Genomic DNA, 21,324 nt, shown 5'->3' with positions numbered 1-21,324 from the left:
TTGAAAGTGGTTTTAGTTGCCCAGCTTAATATTTAACTTCATACTGCACTCATCACTATAACATTTGTGTGGATTAAACACTACAGGTACATTGTTACCACAAACCCATCCAAAACCTTACAGTGTAACCTGTGTCATAACCTGATGGACACTTCCCTAGAATTTTGACTGTGTTGTTGCAGCCCGCACAGGTTTAAATGCTGGGAACGGCGTCAGGCACCTGCTCAGGCTATGTTATAGGCTTAGAGAGACGTCATCTCTGCTTAGGGCTGGGTGCTGCGGCCAGAAATCATTCAAGTACAAGGACAGGACTGAAAGTGAGTTAAACAGCAGCCAGTATCCAAAGAAAAACTTTGAAAGTCTTTCAGAAAACCTGGAGATCTATAAAAATGTAAATAACTTTAACTGTCACTGGGCTCCCTCAGTTGGGGATAGTTCAAAGTTTTTGGAGTTGGCATGTATGAGGTTCTGATCCAGTGTTTCCAAAAAACGATGGAAATCAGTACGCTCCGCATCATGGAGTACTGACCAGCACAGAAGCCAGGCGATCTACAAATGGATTTTAGTAACCTACAAAAAAAATCAATCTCTCTAAGTGTATGCTATATTAAGAACATTTTTAGGCCTTTACTTTCAATCAAAAACCCGTTATGCACCATCATCAAAGCAAACTCAATCGACAGTAATTTTACTTTGCATGATGAGTGAGTTTGCTGCTCTGTCTACAGCCTGCATTGGTTATGTTTTTGGTTTAATTTGTTAGTTTGGATCCGCAAGTTCAAATGACTGTTTGTGAGACTGATTGTTTGAAAAATAAATTCCCACACGACAAATTTCGTCGACTTTTGCCACATTGTGCATTTGTATCAGTTGTTACTTATTTGTGTGACCTAAGTATTGCAGTGGAGCTTTGAGAATGGGCAAGTAAATGTGTTACAGGGTTGTCAGAGAGCATCTTTGTTCAAAGCGAGGTGGCCGGTCGTGGTGCTTCATCTGCATGTAACACGCATGTAACCTTCAGCTTTTCCACCCTGCGAGAGCTACACAGACCTGTTTACTCTGGTGGCTCGCACACACTGCTCACACCCAGTGTTACATAGCAGCAGGAGGAGGGCACACAAGGAAGTGTTATGCAGTGTGTCCCAACTGTGACAGCAGTAGTGCAAACACAAACTCTGAACTGATTTGACATGTACACACACATTCACTTATCTAGGGAGTTTCAGTGTAAGAGAACACACACAACACTACATTGACAGCAAACTGAGATCGAGCGTGACACCACCTTGTTAAAGTTAAGGCCTCTCAAAGATTTACTTGGCCTCATGCGGGGTGTCAAGTTTGTTTGGCTAGTATGGCTATATAGTAGCTGTACTGTACATAACATGTTAGCCTGCAGGATTTTAGAAGGCATGACAAAGAAGCAACATTAACCAGTGTACTAATATTACAATCGCTTTTTGTCCTGAATTCAAATTGAGATGGAGCTACACCTGGATTTATGAATTACTGCTTCAGCTGAAATGTTGCTTAATCACGTCATTGTTCCCTACACCCGAAGGAAGGTGCAAGCTGATATGCATTGGCACATTTCTTGGCACTTGCTATCAAAATTATTTCTCCTTTGTGTTGGCGTCTAACTGTATTTTAAAAACTGTCCATTATTTATTTATTTTAATCAAATGAACGGTGCATTTTCATATCTGCTCTTAAGTGAGGCATTTTTCAGACACTCGATATGTAACATCAACATTCTGCAAAAGTCTCCCATTCAGACATGGCCTGCTTCTTTTCCTCGTGACTTCATTGAGACATATCATATCAGTGATTTGTGAGTCTGTGTGAGCTCGGTGCTGGCTGATGGGCTCAGAGATACAGATCCCTCTTCTGGAGTTTGAACAGCAAAAATTCATTGTAGATTAATATTTCAATCTTACTGTAAATTAGAAGTGGACACCAGAGATGCATGCTGTCGGGGTATTGTGTGTGCATGAGGTAATACTGCTGCTTTGAAAGTTTTACGTAAACGTTCCAGTCATTGACTGTTACAAAAACACGGCCAGGCTGCTCATTCAGGCATAAAGCATACGGATTCTCTCAGACTAATATTAAGAAATGAAATGTTTATACTGTCCATGGTCTGAAAGCTGAGCAGAAAGCACTCTGTTAAATCCCAGACTCTCCCAGGGGCTTTAGCAGTAGTTTATTACAGAGTAGCCAACCCTTGTGTGTGTGAGTGTGTAAGAGACAAACGCACGCCTTTGCGTTGTCAAGTGCCACATTTCAGCACCAGATCATGCCCTCCAGTATCTGAGCGATTGACCACTTGAATTAACTTTTATTTCCATTAGCGATGTCCCCACAGCAGCAGGGAAGTCAGTCTGTTTAGAATGAGAATTGTCTGCAGCTAACGTTAAATCTATTTACCGATCTCCAACTTTCTGAACTGTTTTTGCAACATTTAACAAAAGCCGTTCTTTTGTATATTCCTTTTCTTTTCATGCCGCCCACTAAGACTAATTTCTAGGCTATTATTCTAACCCACTTCACCGCTAAAGCCCTGATTTTGCAACAAAGAAGCTGTCTGATAAAATTCCTGTTCACATGAGTCCAAGTGTATAAAGGTCCAGTTAGGGCTGCTCGATTATGGCAAAAATGATAATCACGATTATTTTCACTGAAATTGAGATCACGATTATTTGACGATATTTATTTAACCCTTTAAGACCTACTATAGAACCAAGTCCACCAGAGCTTATATTATTTTTTTACATGCTGTAGTGCCATTTGTGGGAGCATTTCAAGTTGCTATACATCAATACAACTGTTATAGCCCATATTTTAATAATATGTATGCATTAAGTCCATAGTAATTACATAAATTGCAAAAAAGTGCAATAAACTACAAAAAAAATTGAAAATCGCTTTTGTTTTGTTTACATATATTTCTACTTGGAAAAATTTAAGAGGTTTATCCCTCAAAACTTTAAATACAATAAAGTTGCAAAAAAATAGTTTCCCACCACAGGAAATTTATTTTGAGTGTCTTCATAGTTTTATTTTGGAGATACACCAATTTTTATATACTGCAGGAAAAACAAAAAACAATCCTATGATGCAAATTTGCAAAGAAAACAGCATGTGCATCATTTCACTGTGGGAAGTGTTACGAACAGCTGATAGGAACGGCAAAGCGTGTTTCTGGAATATTATGTTTTTGTTCCTGCAAGCGCTTTTTATGCAATTTTTGCAAAGCTATATGTGGAACGAAACCGTGACCGAGGACAAGCTGATGGCATCAGATGTAAGTACAACTCCTCCGGTTTCATATGCAAAACAAATTATTGCGCTAGCTTACACGGTTCAGGTTCTACAGGGATTTAACAATAGTTACGCAAAACGGAGCGTGCTGCTCTGACCGGCTTTAAAGGGTTAACAATGACTTTAAAAAAATAATATAAAATAGTGTGCAACACCACTGAAGTTTTTTTTTTTTTTTTTTAAACTCTTTTCAACCAACGGCAGTCACTCTCCAAATAACTCCTGCTTAGCTTTCCGAGCTTCCCTCGGGTCCTCTTAATCAGCGGTCTCCACCCTTTTTTGCGCCACGGACGGTTTATGCCCGACAATATTTTCACAGACGGCCTTTAAGGTGTCGCGGATAAATGAGGGAGGGGCTAATAATCGGCTCAGTCATTTTTAATGATCGTTGAAAGCCCAGATCGTAATCGTGATTAAAATTCGATTAATTGAGCAGCCCTAGGTCCAGTTCACCGAATGCCAGATGTTCAGAAGGCTTGGTTGACGAGGATGAGTGTAAAATGTAACTCTTACACTTGTACAGCAGTTTATTTTTGCCCTGTAAGTCATGCATAATGCTGATAACGAAGCCTTATTAATCCTTGTCTAAGATGGCCCACAGCTCCTTGCGTTTTATCATGTAGAATTTGTTTAATCTATTTTGTAGTATTCACAAATAACAAAGAAATGCATAGATTTCTGTCAAATAACACAACCAGGATTGATTGGAGGCTGGTTGCCTTTAGTACCAAAGCCCCATTCTGAGCCAGGAAAACCCTGACTATGGTGATTAGATAATAACAGTGTGCTCTGTTCAGATGGATTTTTTCTGACACTTCTGACAGTTATGATACACAAAATATTGCCATCTAAGGACAATTAACTCTCTTTGTCACGTACACTTTTTATGTGCTCTGATCTTGGGTTGAAGAAAAGAATTACGGGAAGGAAGAGAGCACAACGGGTAATAAAAGAAAAGAAGTATGAAGAAGAAACCAGCATTAAGATAGATGGCAGGATTTAGGAAGTGACAAATCTCCATGACAACACAGCCATCATGACTTCAGCTTGGTGTGTGTGTTTGTGTGTGTGTGTGTGTGTGTGTGCGTGTGCGTGCGTGCGTGCGTGTGTGTGTGTGTGTTCCCTCTCACTCAGAAAGTAGAAGTAATGCAGCTTCTGTCTGTAGTTGTTCTGTGTGTAGTAAAGTAAGTTTGCACATTGAGTCCAAATGTTGTTGGGGGATTGAATCCTTGATGCAATAGCAAAGTTTTTATGACTTTAAGACTTGAGTTATAACTGTTGTCCCCATATTACCTAATTTCATATTAGAAATGTGCACTAGTCAGCTAGACATGTAAACATTGCTGCCTTTGCTAGTCAGAACCAGAAATGCTCGTTAAACTAAATATTCTTTTTTGGAATAGAAGGATTATTTTTGTTGCATCATTTGCTGGCTTTAAGATGCTCTGCAGCAGCCTCCTATTGGAGCTGCATTTCTGCTAGGTGGAAAGTTGTGATGGATTACAGCTGTGAAAAGCAGCACATTTCTGCACTGTTTTGATCTAGAAAACCAAAGGTGGTATGTAGCCTGTGTCATAGTAAGCTGACATAACCGCTTGGTAGAAGCATCGCATAATTCTATTCATGAAGAACGCTGCTGGTGCTGGCATTTAGACCAACCCTTGGCAAACTGACGTGGCATATGCATGCCAAAAAGTGCTTATAGGAATATGATCAACGTTTTCAAATCGCACACGAATGGGGACCAGCAGCTGCTTTCAGCTGCTTTTTCACAGGGCGCCTGTGTTGATGCCATGAAAAACAAACTGTGCTTTAAGTATCACCTGTAGCGAGAGCTGCAAGAAAAGATTATTTTGGATAGTCAACTAATCTGCCAAATTTTTCTTTGATTAGTCAATGATTATTTCAGTAACTGTTATCACCACTTTCTGTGGGCAAACCTCCTGTTCCAGGTTCCAGTACCTCACCTGCTCAAGTCTGCCCAACTGTGAATATCACCCTGTTGTCTGGTCCCACAGGCAATAAAATTAATGACCCAGGAAACACGTGAATTTGAAAATAGTCAAAAGTATTTTAACATCACTTAATAGGACCGTCAGAATAAAAATTAAATAAATAAAAATAGCAAAAATGAAAGTGCTAGTAATGTTTAAGCAAAAGCTAATGTACAAATGGGGAAACTAAAAAAAGCTTTGAAAGTTCATGAGTTTACAATTACAGTGGACATGCTAACGATGCTCTCTCTCATGACTTCAGCCATTTGTAGCCACTCCTGTTTAATGGCTTACTACTAGCTAACAAAATTGAAATGGTGTTCGCTTAGCAAACATCATTCGGACAAGTTTCTGACAGGTAAGCTAACATAAACACTACTGTACAAACATTAACATAAACTAATTTAACTATTCATTCTGAAACGTCACAGCTCCAGGGTGATGACGTTTTAAATGCTCGTGTGCTGCAGCACTGCTGTCGTGGAAGGAAATGTCCACGTTGCACAGTCTGCTTTAAATTAGTTTTCTGTCAAATGCTTTCACATTTTTAAAAAGAAAAAAATATATATATCTTGTTTCCATTTTCTTCCGTCCTTTGTTCTTCTTCATTGGTATTGCGTGCGGTCTTGACAGACGATACAGGCGTTACTGACCCCATAGCTTCCTGTAGTGTATTGCGGTTACAAAAACGCATTTATGTGACTTAAGGATATAACTCAGCGTCGACATCATCGATTACAACGACAAATCGTTGCAGCCCTACCGATAGGACATTAGCTTACTGCACAGCATTCAAGGACATTGGTAGTGAGCAATTGGGGGCAATAAACTATAGCTTAATAACTTTGTTTCTTTTTATAGCAGCGTGGCTGCACTTGATTAAGCCCAATTTAATTTTTATTAAATAAGATTAAGTTTGGACAAGTGTATTTAAGGAGGACTGCTCTCATCAACTACACATCTTGCCGCCAAATTACAGCAAGAGGCTCGTTACAGACCACCTCAGATTTCCTCACATGGTAAATTGGCTATTTGAAGGCAGCGTACAAGCCTGTTAGTAAGATCACATGTAACTGACATCGCAGCAGCTCTTTTAATGAAGTCAGAGAATCTGGCTGGGCTTGAAAATTTTCCATTTTTCTTGTTTGGATGTACAGGCTTTCAATTACAGCTGAGTATTGTTGTAAACGGTCTTTAAAATTGAAGAAAAGCGAAAATTCTGAGTTTTAACTCTGGATTTAATTGGAAATTGTCCAGCTCCATGCCCTCTTTATAAGTTATAAGCTTTATTTTTTGATTAATTATCAGCTGTTGTTTTCTTCATTTGTAAGGTTATATTCATTACAAATTTATGAAGGAGTAATGATACCTAGAAAGCACGGTTCAGTATAAACCTGCCATGGTTTGGTACATTTCTTGGCTAAATCACTTAAATGCTCCATACTGTCAATAAGAAAATACTCAGCTCTTTACTCTTCACTGCAAAGCAAATAAAAGTGCATTCTACATATAATGAACAGAAATAAGCAATTAAAACTAGCGATGAAGTAGCACTAGTTTTCTACTTTTGTTAACACTGAGGACATGGCTCGTTGTGTAGACAGCTGATTGTCTCCCTGCTTATTATCAGCTGATTTGTAGGTTTTTGCTTTAGGGTAAAACTACAGATATTGATGTGTTGTCAAATAGGAAACTCAGCTCATTACTCATGCATTAAAAAAAAAAAAAATGAAAAAATTGTTTATCAGTTACTTTTCAGTCTGAAATACTACAGTGCAGTGTGTTGTTTCAAGCTTTCTCTGAGCCTTCAACAACAAACTGAAGTTGTCTTTAGACAAGAATGAAACGAGTCACAAATTTTTAGTTAATCATTTCAAATGAGGGGGAACATTGCGAGAATGTTTAATTGTTAACAGCAGTTTGGGATGTGCAATTTAAAAATGTAATTTGGAAAGAAAAACAGCATCTAATAGTAGCTGCCAGTGTACCATGTTAGTTGTTGCCAACATTGGCAACAAAGTTGCAAGGTTTTAATTGTGTGTAATTGCATTAGTTGACATGTCTTTGTCATAATGCCGCTTTTTTAGAATTAAACTCGCACAGTTTGTTACACTCTACAGAGATGTAACAAAAATAATCCTTCTATACCAATTTCAGGCCGTTTCTCTTATAAAAACTAAAACTTTCAGTTGTGATTACAATTGAATGTACACTTAACACTTAATCAGTTTAATAGTTGATAATTAACTGGCGTCTGGTAGTGGTAAACTGGAAAGAATGAACAGTGTCTGTTTCTCTTAATGTGCTGCAAGTTGGGTAATTTTAATTTCTTACCCTAGCTCAGTTTGTAATGATCATTTTTCTTGGTGTGTTTAAAGTTCACCTGTTCCCTGTTTTTTAAACCTTAGGTTAGCCCTCTGTTGTTGAGGTCAGTTGACACAGGCCAATCTCACATTTGGTTTCGGCTGTCCTACTATTAGTGCATAACGCGTACTTCTTGTGCAGCCCTCCCTTACTTTCGTAACTGCACTGTTGTATTTAAAAGAAAAAAGGCTGAATCTGATTGCCTTTCTCCCAGAACTCAGACTAGTAAAGGTCAGTGATTGGAAGTCAAAACACAGGCAGTACCTTAGATTAGCTCGACTGCTTTGTCTGTGTTGTGGTCAATTGCAAATGCTTGTGCTTACAGTGTAACAGAGAGTGGATTTAAGCTGCAAACATCTTGTCAGTGACTTTCCATCTTGAGTGTGTGCTGGGAGGTGTGTTTTAGTTGGACTGGGTCTGAACACTATACTGCCATTATATTTGTTTTAGAACAGGGCTGTCCTCACTGCAGATTAGTTGAGACGCGGTAGCCAAAAAAGTGTGGCTCTGAGTTTTGCGGGTGGCTTATCTTCCTTTTCATTGTACTGCAGATGTGTAACAGGTTGGTAAACCTTGTGAACTTTCACAGCCAACCTTGTATTAAGTAACAACAATATGAAACGGCCAAATTACAAATGAACTAAACTGTAAATTCACTAAAATTTAAATATAACTTTGAATATGGGCATTTATTTATAGTGGGGAAAGGGTACATCTGAGTAGTGTCCTGTGTCACCCTTACTGCACAGGCACACAGTTTCTTTTAGTATGCCTTAACAGTGTCCCCACAGTCTTAAGTTGCAAAGTGTATGAAGATAATTAAAATAACCCCATGGTATCATGTATTGCTTTAAAATTCATTACTTTATACAAACCAGAAACTTGTGTAAACATGTTAATGTTTGTGTGTTTACTATAAGGAAGTGGCTTACAAAGCTGTCAAGACATGTGCACAATGTGCACGTTTTGGTTTTAAGCATTCTATAGATGCTGCAATGCAATCGCCACAGGAGTGTTTAACTAAGAGATAATAAAAATAAAAGTTTTACAGTCCATATTTGGACTCGTTTTTTGTTTTTCATGTCAGCAACATGAATCTCCAAGTACTGTCTTGGAACAGAAGCACATAGTTGGTCCAGAGAAAGTTAAGAGTCACCATGGCAACCAAGAAAGTGAAGTTTTTAAAGAAGTGGCAGCTGTTGTAAGTTTTAACCCAAGCTTGTGGTTTGGTAAACCTGACCCAGCAGCTTTTGATGCCTAAACATAACCAACTTGTTTTTCACTTTCAAACCTAAACACGCCCTCTGTACTCCATACACATGACTAATTTGTTTTAGGATAATGCAAGAACTTAATTAGGCAACAGCATTTTAATTATTAGCGTATTTAAAAATGATAAAAATCTGAGATATTAATGACCTGAATTTTGGTCTCTGGTAAGACAGCCATCTCTGCCACCAGAACCTCCAAATTGTGCAAATGTTCACACTGATGGCTGGTTGATGGATGGTTTGTGTGGTTTTCGGTTTGTAGTAGTTAGAATTTTTTATTTGAAAGTGGAAAAACGTCAGTTGTTCATGTATATGTAAGAGAAGTCATGTGCAGGCATCGAAAGTAAATGGTGGTAAATCTTTCTTGAGGAGCATGGGGGGGGATGTTTAAAGTCCAAAAATTCTAATCATTAGTTTTGTAGGTTGTGACTATTTCATGAGATGACACGAGAATGAGTTGACTTGAAGTTGTCTGTAAAATCTGGACTAAATTAACTCTCAGACCTCTGAGATAGCATAATTGAATATTTCAGTTTGAAAATTAAGACTTAAAAGCATGCAGCTGGTTTCACTGGAAAGGTTTTTTTTTTTTTTTTTTTTTTTTTTTCAATTTCATCCTTAATGTCCCTCATTAATGTGCTGGTATTAACTAAGGTTTAGAATTGTGCCTTTAATTTCTGTCCTTATTTTAGCGTTGCTACGTAGATCTGTTGGGATTTTTGTCTCCAATTTACTACCTAAGCTTTTTCCACTGAGAATAGGATCAACTCTCCAATGACCTCTGATGGTCTTGACGGACATGAAAATGTATATTACGCTGAGTCTTTGTGTGGTTAAACTCTTGTCTAAACTGTGTATATTACCAGTTCCACGTTGGTATTCATGAGTCAGAATCAACTTCAGAGTAATATGAGTAGAAAACAATGATGTCACTTATTGTCCTCCGACACGTCTATAATTAAAACTGGGGGAAGTGAGTATGCATGTGTGTGTATACTGGGGGAGGGGGTTTGCATGGTCTGCAGCTGCCCAAAAATGAAGGAAGAATCAGACGACAAAAATAGTCAGACATGAAAGAGGATAGGAGAGGAGGAAGACTAAAGAGCAGAGAGGTGTAGGAAGCATGAAGGAACTTGGAGGAAACGCACTTGAATTGTAAAGACCAGTATTTGCCCTCAGAACTAGTTTGCAGGACGTGCTATCCCAGCAGGAATCTCCACTGATTGTAGCTGTTTAGAGCAGCCACAGTCCAGTGGCCGAGCGAAAAGTCGGCTATCACAGAGTCAGTGAGGATGCGATACTGTTTAAAAAGCCGAGCTAATTGTGCACTTCACATGAAAAAGGCCACAAATACAGTAAACAGGCGAAAAAAGGGAGAACTAGATGAAGTGGTACAATGCCCCTGCACTCTCTCTCTTCATCTGGGTGTGAATTTCAGATGGTATCGCCCTCAGAAGTGAAGTTTCATACTTTACACTGCCTCGGTTAGCCCGTTTACTTTAAATATGCTTTAATGTTCTTCTGGCTTCTGTTTTCGTGTGTCAGTTTCTGTTTTAATGTAATGTATCAAATTGCGTTGTGACAGCAGGCACGCATTAGCCCTTTGAAGTGTCTCTCACATTTACATTCAGTCATTGTTTATGAACTAATGTTAATTAATACAAAAAATAGAACCATCTTTACAACTCCCAAAGATTATGCAGAGTTGCTCATTCACATGTAGATATTGTTCAGTAACCTTGTTGTTACCTGAAATACTATGTGTTTAGAAAGGGGCTGTCCCTGGAGTCTAACATGCTTTTATGGACAATCGCACTGTGGTAGGGAGCTAGAAGTGTAACATCCAGCAATCGGGCAAGAGTTCAGGTCTTCAGCGCGCGTGTGAAAAATTGGCTTAAAGTGTGGGAAAGCATCCTAATGACAAATTGTCCAGTCTTAACCTTATAGTCATCTAGATTTTCCTCTCCTTCAGCAGGAAACTAAAGGATTCACACTCCCACAGACTAAACTTTTGCAGTCTCAGTTCAGTGTACGCTTGTCTTTTATTTTTAAAGTTGCCACCCAGAAATTAAACAGCGTGAATGACTCCTGCTGCTGTCGCTCTGGCAGACACAAATTGACAGTTCCTTTACTGCTCAGCAATCGTGATTACAAACTGTTCTCAACTTTACACCGTCACTGTATTGACCCCAAAGCGTGCACAGCTGAACAGTGGCAGTGCTGTGCTGCACCTGTGCTCTCGATGCAGTTTCTTCTGGATTCACAGAGCTGTTCCTCTTTATCTCCTCTTGCTGCATCTTCAGAAGTGTATCTCTGATGGGGATTTTTTTTAAATGCAGATTGGAGACTAGAGAGCAGCCCTCAAACAGGCAGCGTTGCTATAACTTTAATGCAAGTAAACATAAAAATGTAATGCAATGTGTGGAGGATTACTGAAGTTTGGTTAGTTGACATAACCTGATGCACTTCCTCGTGGTAGCTGCAGAGCTGTGGTTAGGCCGTTATAACCGCATTAGGGAACATGTAAGATGGGGGTTAAATTGTTCCTAATAAGAGGCAGGCAAATGCCATCATGTGACAGGAAGTAGACAGAAAACAGACAAAACACCTGAAACGACCTTATCCACAACACAAGGTTAGTCACTCTTTGTTGCCGTGTGATAAAGTCCTGATCCTAAGATTAGCGTCCACACTGAAATCTTAGATCGCTTCATAGTGTTTCTTTTCTGAAGCATTCAAATATTTGACACGTGGAACATCGCGATGTCTGTTTTTCTCTCTATCTGGCTGTAGAGTCTGAGGCTGACAGCTGAGTAGGTTTCGGTTCACTGGAAATGTCTCGACTCTTCCCATGATTTACAGTGTCTCCATCGCCACTCGTGTATTGTAATGCGGTCTGTTTGTGTGCAGTTGTCTTTATTTATTTAACACAGAATGGTTGATTTATTTTCTTAGTCATTGTTGACAGCGACAGCTTCACCTGTCAGTCTGGCTGGTACTGTCATTTCAGTCATATCCGCTGCAGTGAAGTCAAAGCACACATCACTGATTCCTGCAAACAGTTCAGTCATGGAAATGTACAGTTTCTTGTCTAGCTGAAAGTGCACTGAGAAGAAAAAGCCATGATGTGATTTCCTATGTACACATGGAACGTTATTGCAGTATAAGAGAAGTACAGCAATTTTATGTCGTATACTGGGATATTTGTAATTAGAGCTGTTTATATATAGTAGAGCTAATTTGTTAAATTTTGTGGTTTTTATAATGTGTTGTGTTACGAACTCTGAGGACAGCCCAACTGATGTAGAAGCTTTGCACCGTCAGATTGGGCCTCATTGTCTCAAGTAATGCCCACACTGGACATTTTGTCTGTCTCCCTCTCCGACATGTTCCAAAAATAAAAATCATTTGCTTCGCCCCTCACATAAGTGCACATAAGCCCCCTTCTCCTGTCCTCTGGGCTTAATGTAGCTGTCATTTGTTTTTTTTATCTCAATTCCCCCGATTGTGTTGGAGGTCTGCACTGTCAGGATGAGGATGCTTGAGCATGTGTGCGCGGGGGTTTGTCGGGACGCAGACGTTAGATCATACCATCTGGAGCAAGGAACACGCAACCATAGTGAAGTAATCACGGTTATCTTTCTTTCCCGTGGCACAAGATTTGCTAACGGTGAAGACGGTGTTGATAAAAACGTGGTCTGAGGGTATTTTGCAACCCAACGGCAGCTTCTCATTCGCGCAAGCCAAGGGGAGATAATTGGGTGATTAAATGACCGGTCAGTGGGAGACGACGAAAGAAAGGGTCAGTTTGTACTGACATCTTTACTCTTTACCAGCAGTGTGAATTTCACCTGACGCTTTCTTCTGTTGGTATCAAATCTCTGTGAGATGTGTGCAACTCACACCCTCACCTTTGTGTGTATTCTAGTGTGTGTGTGTGTGTGTGTGTGTGTGTGTGTGTGTGTGTGTGTGTGTGTGTGTGTGAGACTCGTCACCCTGGAGCCAGTCGTTCTCTCCTCTGACCCTGATCCCCGTCACCTGTCTGCTCAGATCACACACACAGACACACAATTGCTGTGACCCTTTCCTGGAGCTGAAATCCAATCGCAGTTGCCAGCCATACAAAACTTGCCAGCACAGCAAGGTTGTGTTTTTCTTTTTTTTTAAATGTTGGGGGGTGTATGTGTTTGATTCGAACAACTTACTGTCTGCTTTGAGATGAACGAAGGCTCAGTACGACCATGTTAAAGGACTTAACACGTACACATTGACCTTGGACTGAGTCGTGCAAAGAACTTAAATGATGTCTAAGCTTTTTTCCAAAAAAGCCCAGTAGCTGAGTTAAACAGTAGTTACACAAAATATCAAATGTTACAATTCAGAAACTTTTCCTAAATCACTGAAAATATGCTGAAAAACAGTGTTTCATAAAGTCCATCAGCTACATTAAATCTTTTAGTAATATGTAAACATGCTTGTGAAATCTCAGTATGCAAGAGACAAATCCGAAAACCTAATATTAGATGATCTTCATGTGGGACTGCACTAAAAAATGATGTTTCTGTACTCGAACTCGATGGATCGGCTCAGAAACACTTGGAACATCTTTATTAAATGGATCAGTATTTATTTCCTGGTTTTCTACTCTGTATGAGTAAATGCAATTAAAATGACTCTGGGGTAAAGCAGAGAATTGCCATTTTCTGTGATGATATTGTGTGATAAGTGCAAAAGCCACAACTATCTCATACGTCTTGTAAGGCACAGTTTATGCTGAACCATATTTACAAATTTCAGTGCCACATGCTGATGTTCATGGTTTTTTGGGGAAGGCCTTGCATACGTCATCGGGTCCTAATAGCATGCTAAATGTATACCACATGTATGGCTAGCGTAATGGTCTGGGTGCCCTACAGTCCAGACCTGTCACCAGTTGGACACAAGGCCCCAAATTGTTAAAAGCTGAGAATATGTAAACATGTTGAGACTGGGGAAAAATATTTGGCTTTGAGGAAAAAAAATCTACTTGGTAACTAAAAACTTGTTGCTTAAAAACAGGGTCAGCATGTCTAGATTATAACCAACCTCTAAGGGTCTGCTTTTCCTAGTGACGTAAACTTGAGACTGAGCGCACAGGTTTGTGTTGTGGGGATATCCGCGTACCTGCTAGGCAACAGACTTGAAGAAAACCTCTGAAGTGCAACAGGAATGACTACTCGGCCGTCACGTCTCCAGCTGCCTGTGACCACAACAGAGGATAATTGAGGCTTAAGCCCACAGTGGTAGCGCCTATCCTCAGTACATAAGAGAACCAGTTTATCAGACTGTTAGCTTAGTTTTAGAGTTCAGCAGTTCTCTGACGTCTACACATGCCTAAATAATAAGCACTGTCATAATGTGGTAGGTGCTACAGGGAAAACTGTGAATTTGAATCTTAAATGTTAGAAAGGGTGTAATGTGAGCAGTCCACCAGCAGAACCGGTAACCTATACAAGTTTTAATAGGAGAAAAAAGGGGAGTTTCCATTTCTTGCTGTATTTTTAATCAGCATTTGCTTCCCAGCTATTTACAGATTTTCTTACATCTGAAGCAACAGATGTGGCGTTTTCTCTATAATGGTGACAGCTGTCGGATGAGGACGGTTTCCAATTACATCTCTAGGTTTAAAATGCGTTATTACTGTCTTCCTCCAAAAGTTCACAGAAAAAAACGTGTGTTTGTGTGTGATGCTTATTTTGTTTCACTTGGGTAATTGTTATATAATCACTGACCCAAATGCTTTAAAGTCGTGTCCTTTTTTTTTTCTTTTTTTTATAATCACTGATTCTGTGTTCTTGCAGTTTTAAGGAAATAGGGCTGGTCAGTGGCACTAAAAAGTCAGCGAATCACAAACCTTTTAAATGCCCTGTAATTTGTGCTCTGTCATGTTTCTTAGTTAAATTTCTTTAGCCTTTTGCTTACAAGTCATTACATTGTCTTTATGGTTAAACTGTACTCCCTCTTTCACAGGAGTCCAAGTTATCATCTGTCCGCTCCAGTACGTCGCGAGGTCGAAACTCCGTGGCCACGACCACATCAGACGAGCAGCCGCACATCGGTAACTATCGGTTACTGAAAACCATTGGCAAAGGCAACTTTGCCAAGGTCAAACTGGCACGACACGTCCTCACCGGAAAAGAGGTAGGCATGAGTGCACGCGCCCACACACACACACACACAGGCTAGATTGGACTGTACGCTTTAATCTTATCCTGCGGTTCCACTTACAGAGTCGTTCTGACTTTGTGAACTTGGCTTTTATTTTTAGCTGCTTCGATCACATTCAGGAGAAATGCTCTAGTATTGACTCTTTATTTAACCAGAAACAGGCTCGTCAGTGTTTCAATAACAAACAGGCTATGCTAGGGAAACTGCTGAGACATGCTGTCATGTTGTGATGATGAAACCTGATGATCACTGCTGGTGGTGATAATAATAACAATAATAATAGTAGTAATAGTAATAATAACAGAAATAGTAATAATAGTGTACTTATTGACAATACAAGTATACCTGGTAATTAGACTTTGACAGAAAAGAAGCCTCAACCTTTTCTTTCCAGTTAGCAAAGATGGTAAAAAGCAGGAAAAATGGCTGCTAAGTGTTAATCTGTCTTCCTGGTTGCTGAGTGTAGGGGAGGGTTCATGCTGTGCTACACAGTTTGGTCTGAGGCTTGCATGGCTTTGGAGACAGTGCATCTGCTGCAGGAGATTAGTTCACCATTGTCAGCCTGAATAGAGACGCCCTAAATGTCTCCGGTTTACTTTGAATTCCAGATGTGATGTAACCCGGTGATCAGTCCCTTTAAGGGAAAAGCTGGGACTGCAGTGAGCCCATGCTTGGTTCTGTCTGTTGCCCAGTCAAGTCGGCTCTCCAACTGTGTGTGTGTGTGCATGTTTGTGAGTGTGTGTGTGTGTGTGTGTGTGTGAGAGAGAGAGAGTGGGGTGGGCGTGCTCTGTCAATGTGTGACAACTCTGTGCCTGACACCCTGATAACATGCCATGTGACCTGCTGGCTGGCGCACACGCACTCTCGCACAAAACGAAAACAAGGGATAGTCAGAGGGCACGAAGGAGTCAGATAGACGAGCACGACCAGAAACGGTGAAAGAAAGACGTTAGTTGACAGGGAAAGACAATAATTGGACTGAGGAGTAGCCCTCCCTTTCCCATGTCCCTTTGAAGACACGATTCTTTGTTCCCCCTGCCTTCATGTCCTCTCTCCTCATTTTCTGCGTCATCCTCTTTTTCCTACAGCTCTCACTTTGAATCCATCCCATCTGTGCATTTCTCTCTTTATATATATTTTTTTCCTCTGCGGCTATTTTGATTATTTGTCTTTGCCCTTATGGCTTTTTGTTTTTCAGTCTCCCTTGCTGGGGACTGCTGTTGGATTATGAGCTGTAGGCCCTTAAAATGGCATGGATAAAAAGCATGCTTGAGCTTGAGAGTGTGTGTGCCTCTCTCCTATTTTCTATCCTATTATGCAACTATCACCTGCTGCGATTGTGTATTTATCACTTAATGCTGTGAAATTGTATCGTGTGTGTGTGTGTGTGTGTGTGTGTGTGTGTGAGATGTGTCCCAAAAAGAGAGAAGTGTGTGGACATTTGTGTTTGTGCGTGGCTGTCGCAGGCTGTGGTTTTGTGGGTTTGCGTGAGCAAAATGTGCCATAATAAATGAATCAAAGTGTAATGACAAGTGAGCACATTCTTGCTTCTAGGTGGCTGTAAAGATCATAGATAAGACACAGCTCAACTCCTCCAGTTTGCAAAAGGTGAGTTACCTTGCTTTCTTTCTCTCTCACACACACACACACACACACACACACACACACACACACACACACACACACACACACACACACACACACACTCCCAGCACAGAATTTAAACCTCAGTCCTTCTCATCCCTTTTCTCAGAAGTCATTTTAAGCCACTCTCCCTGCCCCAAGTGTCTTTTTCTCTCGTTCTCCCTCGCTCTCTCTGGCTTTCTGAAGTGGTCTAGTTTTCGGAGAGAGTTTTAATTACAGGAAACAAGCTGCAATTACTTCCTTTGATCGTGGCAGGGTGGGGTCTGTCCACTTACACGCACACACTGTCTAACCATGTATACGTGCACACTGAATGCACACACCAACCACTTCACAGACATATATATATATATATATTATAACATAACATAACATAGAGTATGTACTTCTATAAACGCCGACGCACAGATGATAAGGAAATGTAAAGACGAAGGGAAAAGGTCACATGGAAGTTAGAACAGGAATTGGCAGGGAATGCTAGTTAAAATACGCTATCATATCTTGAAGTGTCTTTTTCTTTCTTTTTCTTTTTTAAACATTGATTTATATAAAGGCCGAACTAAGAATACGTCAGTCTGAAGCCTCAAGTCTCTAAATCTAAAAAAAAAAAAAAAGCCAAGCAGTTTTAGTTTCATTCAGCATAAGATTTAAATATGTTTACTGTGGACTATATAATGTGGCGGATTAGTACACGTTTGCACTCCAGTGCAATGTGGCTCATTTATCTGTTTTATTTGGGTTATCAAACAGTTAATACAAGTTAGTTTGGATTGCAATCCAAACTAAGAGGCTGTATTTTTGTGTATTTTTTCTTCTAGCTGCATAGCACACAATAGGTGCAACAGTGTAGCCGCTTTCATGTTAACATAAGCATAAACTCAGCTTTAATGTTTTGATGTCGTTTTTAGATTACGCTCAAGGACAGCAGTCTTTGAAGAAGGTAACACTTGTAACAAAGCAATAAATATTTTACACTGAGATGCTGCTTTAGTGGTGCATTTAGGGCTGTTGGTAACTTTAATAGTTCCTGGTTTGCATAGTTTTTATATGGATAAATAGTTAATGTGCCCATAAAGTGCTCAGTCGGCCTCGCTTGACCTTATCTGCTGACTCAGAAGAAATATAATGAGCAGGGAGCAGCGCATCTTTACGCCCTTTCCTGATATGAAATATGCAATGTTTTATACTACATGCACGATTTAACACTACAGTCTAATACATGGACTCAGAACCTTTTAAAATTTGGGGTCTGTATTTTGATACTTGGCTATTGTGGTTATTAAAAAGGCCATACTCCCTTTATGCATTTATGGGAATGCAGGTTATTACAGCTTATAAACTGTGCCTCTGTAGAGAACACAATCTCTCATTTTGGAGAAGCTTATGAATAGATACTGCTGCTGCACGATGCTGGAGGCATGTAATAAACTCACATGAAAGACTTTGAGAAACATCTGGAACCAGCAGCTGTCAATTTGGCCGTGCGGAAACAGACAGAAGTGTTATTGGGTCTGATCTAGAAAGATTACGGTTCTGACTTTAACAGAAAAGTTATTGAGCTGATATGTTCAGATGTTACCTGCAGGAAGTGCTTGTCTAGAAAACGCTAAATAGTCGCCTTTAACTCATTTCTGTTCAATTATGCAATTCTAAATTGCACCAGACTTTAGATTGGTAGCTGAGTTACTTTGATCTCTGTTGGTATATCATCACTAACTGTTTTTGTTTTCCTTCCTCCTCTTGAACAGGAAGTGAGTGGTTGTGTGTCAGTGTCAATTTACCTACCACAAACAGAGACTCTGGAGTCTTTGTAATCACACAGAAATTACAATACTGGCGTTTGTTTTCGCTCCCTGTCATTTGGAGCAAATGCACATAATCAAGTGATAGACATTTACACTGGAGAAATGACCGTATAAATGAGTGTCACAACAAGAACAACTCCCTCTGCAGTCTGATGGCGTGTTTGACGGTCTGTCTCGTTTCTCACAGCTCTTCCGGGAGGTGAGGATCATGAAGATGTTGAATCATCCCAACATAGGTGAGTCACCCTGAAACATGAGGTTCAAGTGTGTCGTCACTTGCTGGGAGCCAGTGTTTTTAAGGCCATGTAGCCAGATAATATTAATCCTGCTATTTGTTTTTGGTTTTTTTATCCCTTTTTGCTTTCATTCTTGCTCTTTGCTCTGCTTCTCCCTTTGTTCTCTTCTTATTCCCTTGCCCCATCACTCCCTCCTCCTCCATTCCTCTTGCTTTGCCTTTCTCTTTCCACCTGCAGTCAAGCTCTTTGAGGTGATAGAAACAGAGAAGACTTTGTACCTGGTAATGGAGTACGCTAGTGGAGGTAAGTGCGTGTCACTGTGAAATGATTCCCCCTAAAAGTTGTCATTCTGTGATAGACCATAAGTAAAGGAAAAAAATAAAGACCTTTATAAGCAGGATCATTTGCAAAGAGCTTTATTATTGATAAATTTGCTGAAAAAGAATGCCACTGTAAATGTTGTTATAATAATCTATTTATGTTATTGAGTCAATGTGATGACCAGATTTTTATTTATTTATTTTGGTACTGCTGTTGTATCATTATAAGTCAAGTCTGTAATAAAACAGAGTATCAGTAATAAACTCCTAAACGACAACGTTCAGTTCAGTACTCCTGACCCTTTATTCTGGAGGCAGGTATCCAGTTCCAGCACTAAATCTGCTCTCCTCCTCTTTCTGTCGTCTCCCAGGAGAGGTCTTTGATTACTTGGTGGCTCATGGCAGGATGAAGGAGAAGGAAGCCCGTGCCAAATTCAGACAGGTGTGTTGGGTTGAAAACGGCTTTTCCCCCCTCCTTTCACAGAAACTAGTCCAACTTTGTAAGCGTCGTATGTTTCAAGCCAGTTTGGACTGATATTAAGAGTGTACAGTTTGTACTAAGTCTTGCATCACTAGCTCTATCCCGAAATTGCTTTTTGGATGAACTCCTAATGAAGAGCTCACTGTTTGAACCTCTCCATCCTGTCATCCCTCCTCTCCCCTGCTTCTCCCCGTTCCCTCTCTCTCGCTCACTTTGTCACTCTCCAGATTGTGTCAGCTGTGCAGTATTGCCATCAGAAGTGTATAGTACACAGAGACCTCAAGGTGAGAACACACTCGAAGGCATTATTGAATTAGAGTTGGTGTCAAAGCAACCTCCTCCCCTCTCCTCACCTCCACATTTAATCTTCATACAATTGGCTCTTTGAGCTGAAATCCCACCTCTGCAAACGAGTCACCCAGACGATATTCACAAAGTCTGTTAAACGCAAACATGTATTGTATACATTTCTCCTCCTATGTCATCGTTTTGTTGTTTTTTGTTATTTTTTTCCTTTCTGCCAGCTCATCTTAGATTATCCCAAAAACCAAAGCGCACATTATGCACACACAGATCCAAGGCCTCTGGGTCAGTTTGGTTCATAGTATTATTCAAAGTTGTAAATCCTCTTATTGTCCCACCAGACAGACCTGTAGTCAACACATTATCATGATTAGTGGGACAGAAACCTCCTATTTCAAAGTTGTTTCTAGTCTATTTTGGGTTTTTAATGAAATTTTAGCAGCTTTTAGCAAGGTTGGATTTCCTACGGATAACAGTTACTAATGGTTGTCATTTAAAACACACACACACAATAAAAGGCAGGCTTAGAAGTAAGCCGTTTCTGGTTGAGACAGAAGGATTATCATAACGCTTGCCTTCCTTCACATTAACACAATCACTGTTGATCTGAGGGTTGTAAAATAAAATAAAAATCGAGCACAGGCTTATTTCTAAGAAGTGCTCCAAAAGGGTGGCTGTAGACCTGCTGGTATCACCCATATTTGGCCATAAGGAAATTGGTTGGCAAGGTTGTAAACATGTTGATCTTAGACCCTCATACTTAGATTGACCTACTTTTAGAGCCAGCCTCAAGTGGCCACAAGATGAACTGCAGGTTTAGGCACTAATGCCATGGCTTCATTTTTCAGGGCTGCTGTTTGGTCTTACAGTGAGAGCAAATTTTGATGAGTGTGCATTTTCACACGGAGACTAAAATGACCCCATTTGAGTGCCAAGACTTAAAAAAATAAATGAATACTGTATCGTTGATGTCATGCTCTACTGTATCTCTGCTTCTTTTCATGAGAGATAATAAGGTTGATGTGGATGACTAATAGGTGATTAATATCAACAACAAATCATTAAAAACCTGTGATCTTCCTTTTTTTTTATTTATTTTTTTTAGCTCAGAGGTTAGAGATGATGTCCGTATTGTATTTAATGTGTGCATGCACACTCTCACACACTCAAACGCACAGAAGCTGCAAAGTATTCAGAGCAAGTGAAAAGGAGAGCGGACCTGTTGCTAGGCAACCCCAGCCTCCTTGCTCACTGGTTCACTTCAAGCTTAAAGATACAAACACGCAGGGAAAAACTGTGGTCTCTCACGTTTACCCATTGTGCGCTGCTTGAACGGCACAGACGATTCCTGTGAAAGCTCTCTTTCCCACACAGCTGT

General features: G+C 40.0%; 1 protein-coding gene across 7 annotated transcripts in view; it reads left to right on the top strand.

Annotated features, from left to right (window-relative positions):
* mark2b (MAP/microtubule affinity-regulating kinase 2b) overlaps nt 1-21,324 on the top strand; it is a 50,544-nt gene that overhangs the window by 8,677 nt on the left and 20,543 nt on the right. For all 7 annotated transcript variants that reach the window (XM_085267234.1, XM_085267235.1, XM_085267237.1 and 4 more), the window contains exons 2-7: nt 14,960-15,130; nt 16,712-16,765; nt 18,794-18,842; nt 19,080-19,145; nt 19,534-19,604; nt 19,871-19,927. In XM_085267234.1, the coding sequence (XP_085123360.1) occupies nt 14,960-15,130; nt 16,712-16,765; nt 18,794-18,842; nt 19,080-19,145; nt 19,534-19,604; nt 19,871-19,927 (468 nt within the window). The remainder of the gene's footprint in view (nt 1-14,959; nt 15,131-16,711; nt 16,766-18,793; nt 18,843-19,079; nt 19,146-19,533; nt 19,605-19,870; nt 19,928-21,324) is intronic.

This window comes from Mchenga conophoros, linkage group LG3 (genome assembly GCF_057382185.1).
Source record: "Mchenga conophoros isolate Kocher_MC1m ecotype Shallow Benthic linkage group LG3, M_conophoros_male_GT1.1, whole genome shotgun sequence".
In the NCBI taxonomy this organism is placed as follows: Eukaryota; Metazoa; Chordata; class Actinopteri; order Cichliformes; family Cichlidae; genus Mchenga; species Mchenga conophoros.
Note: the sequence above shows the minus strand (reverse complement) of the source record. Positions and strands in the feature narration are given on the sequence as shown.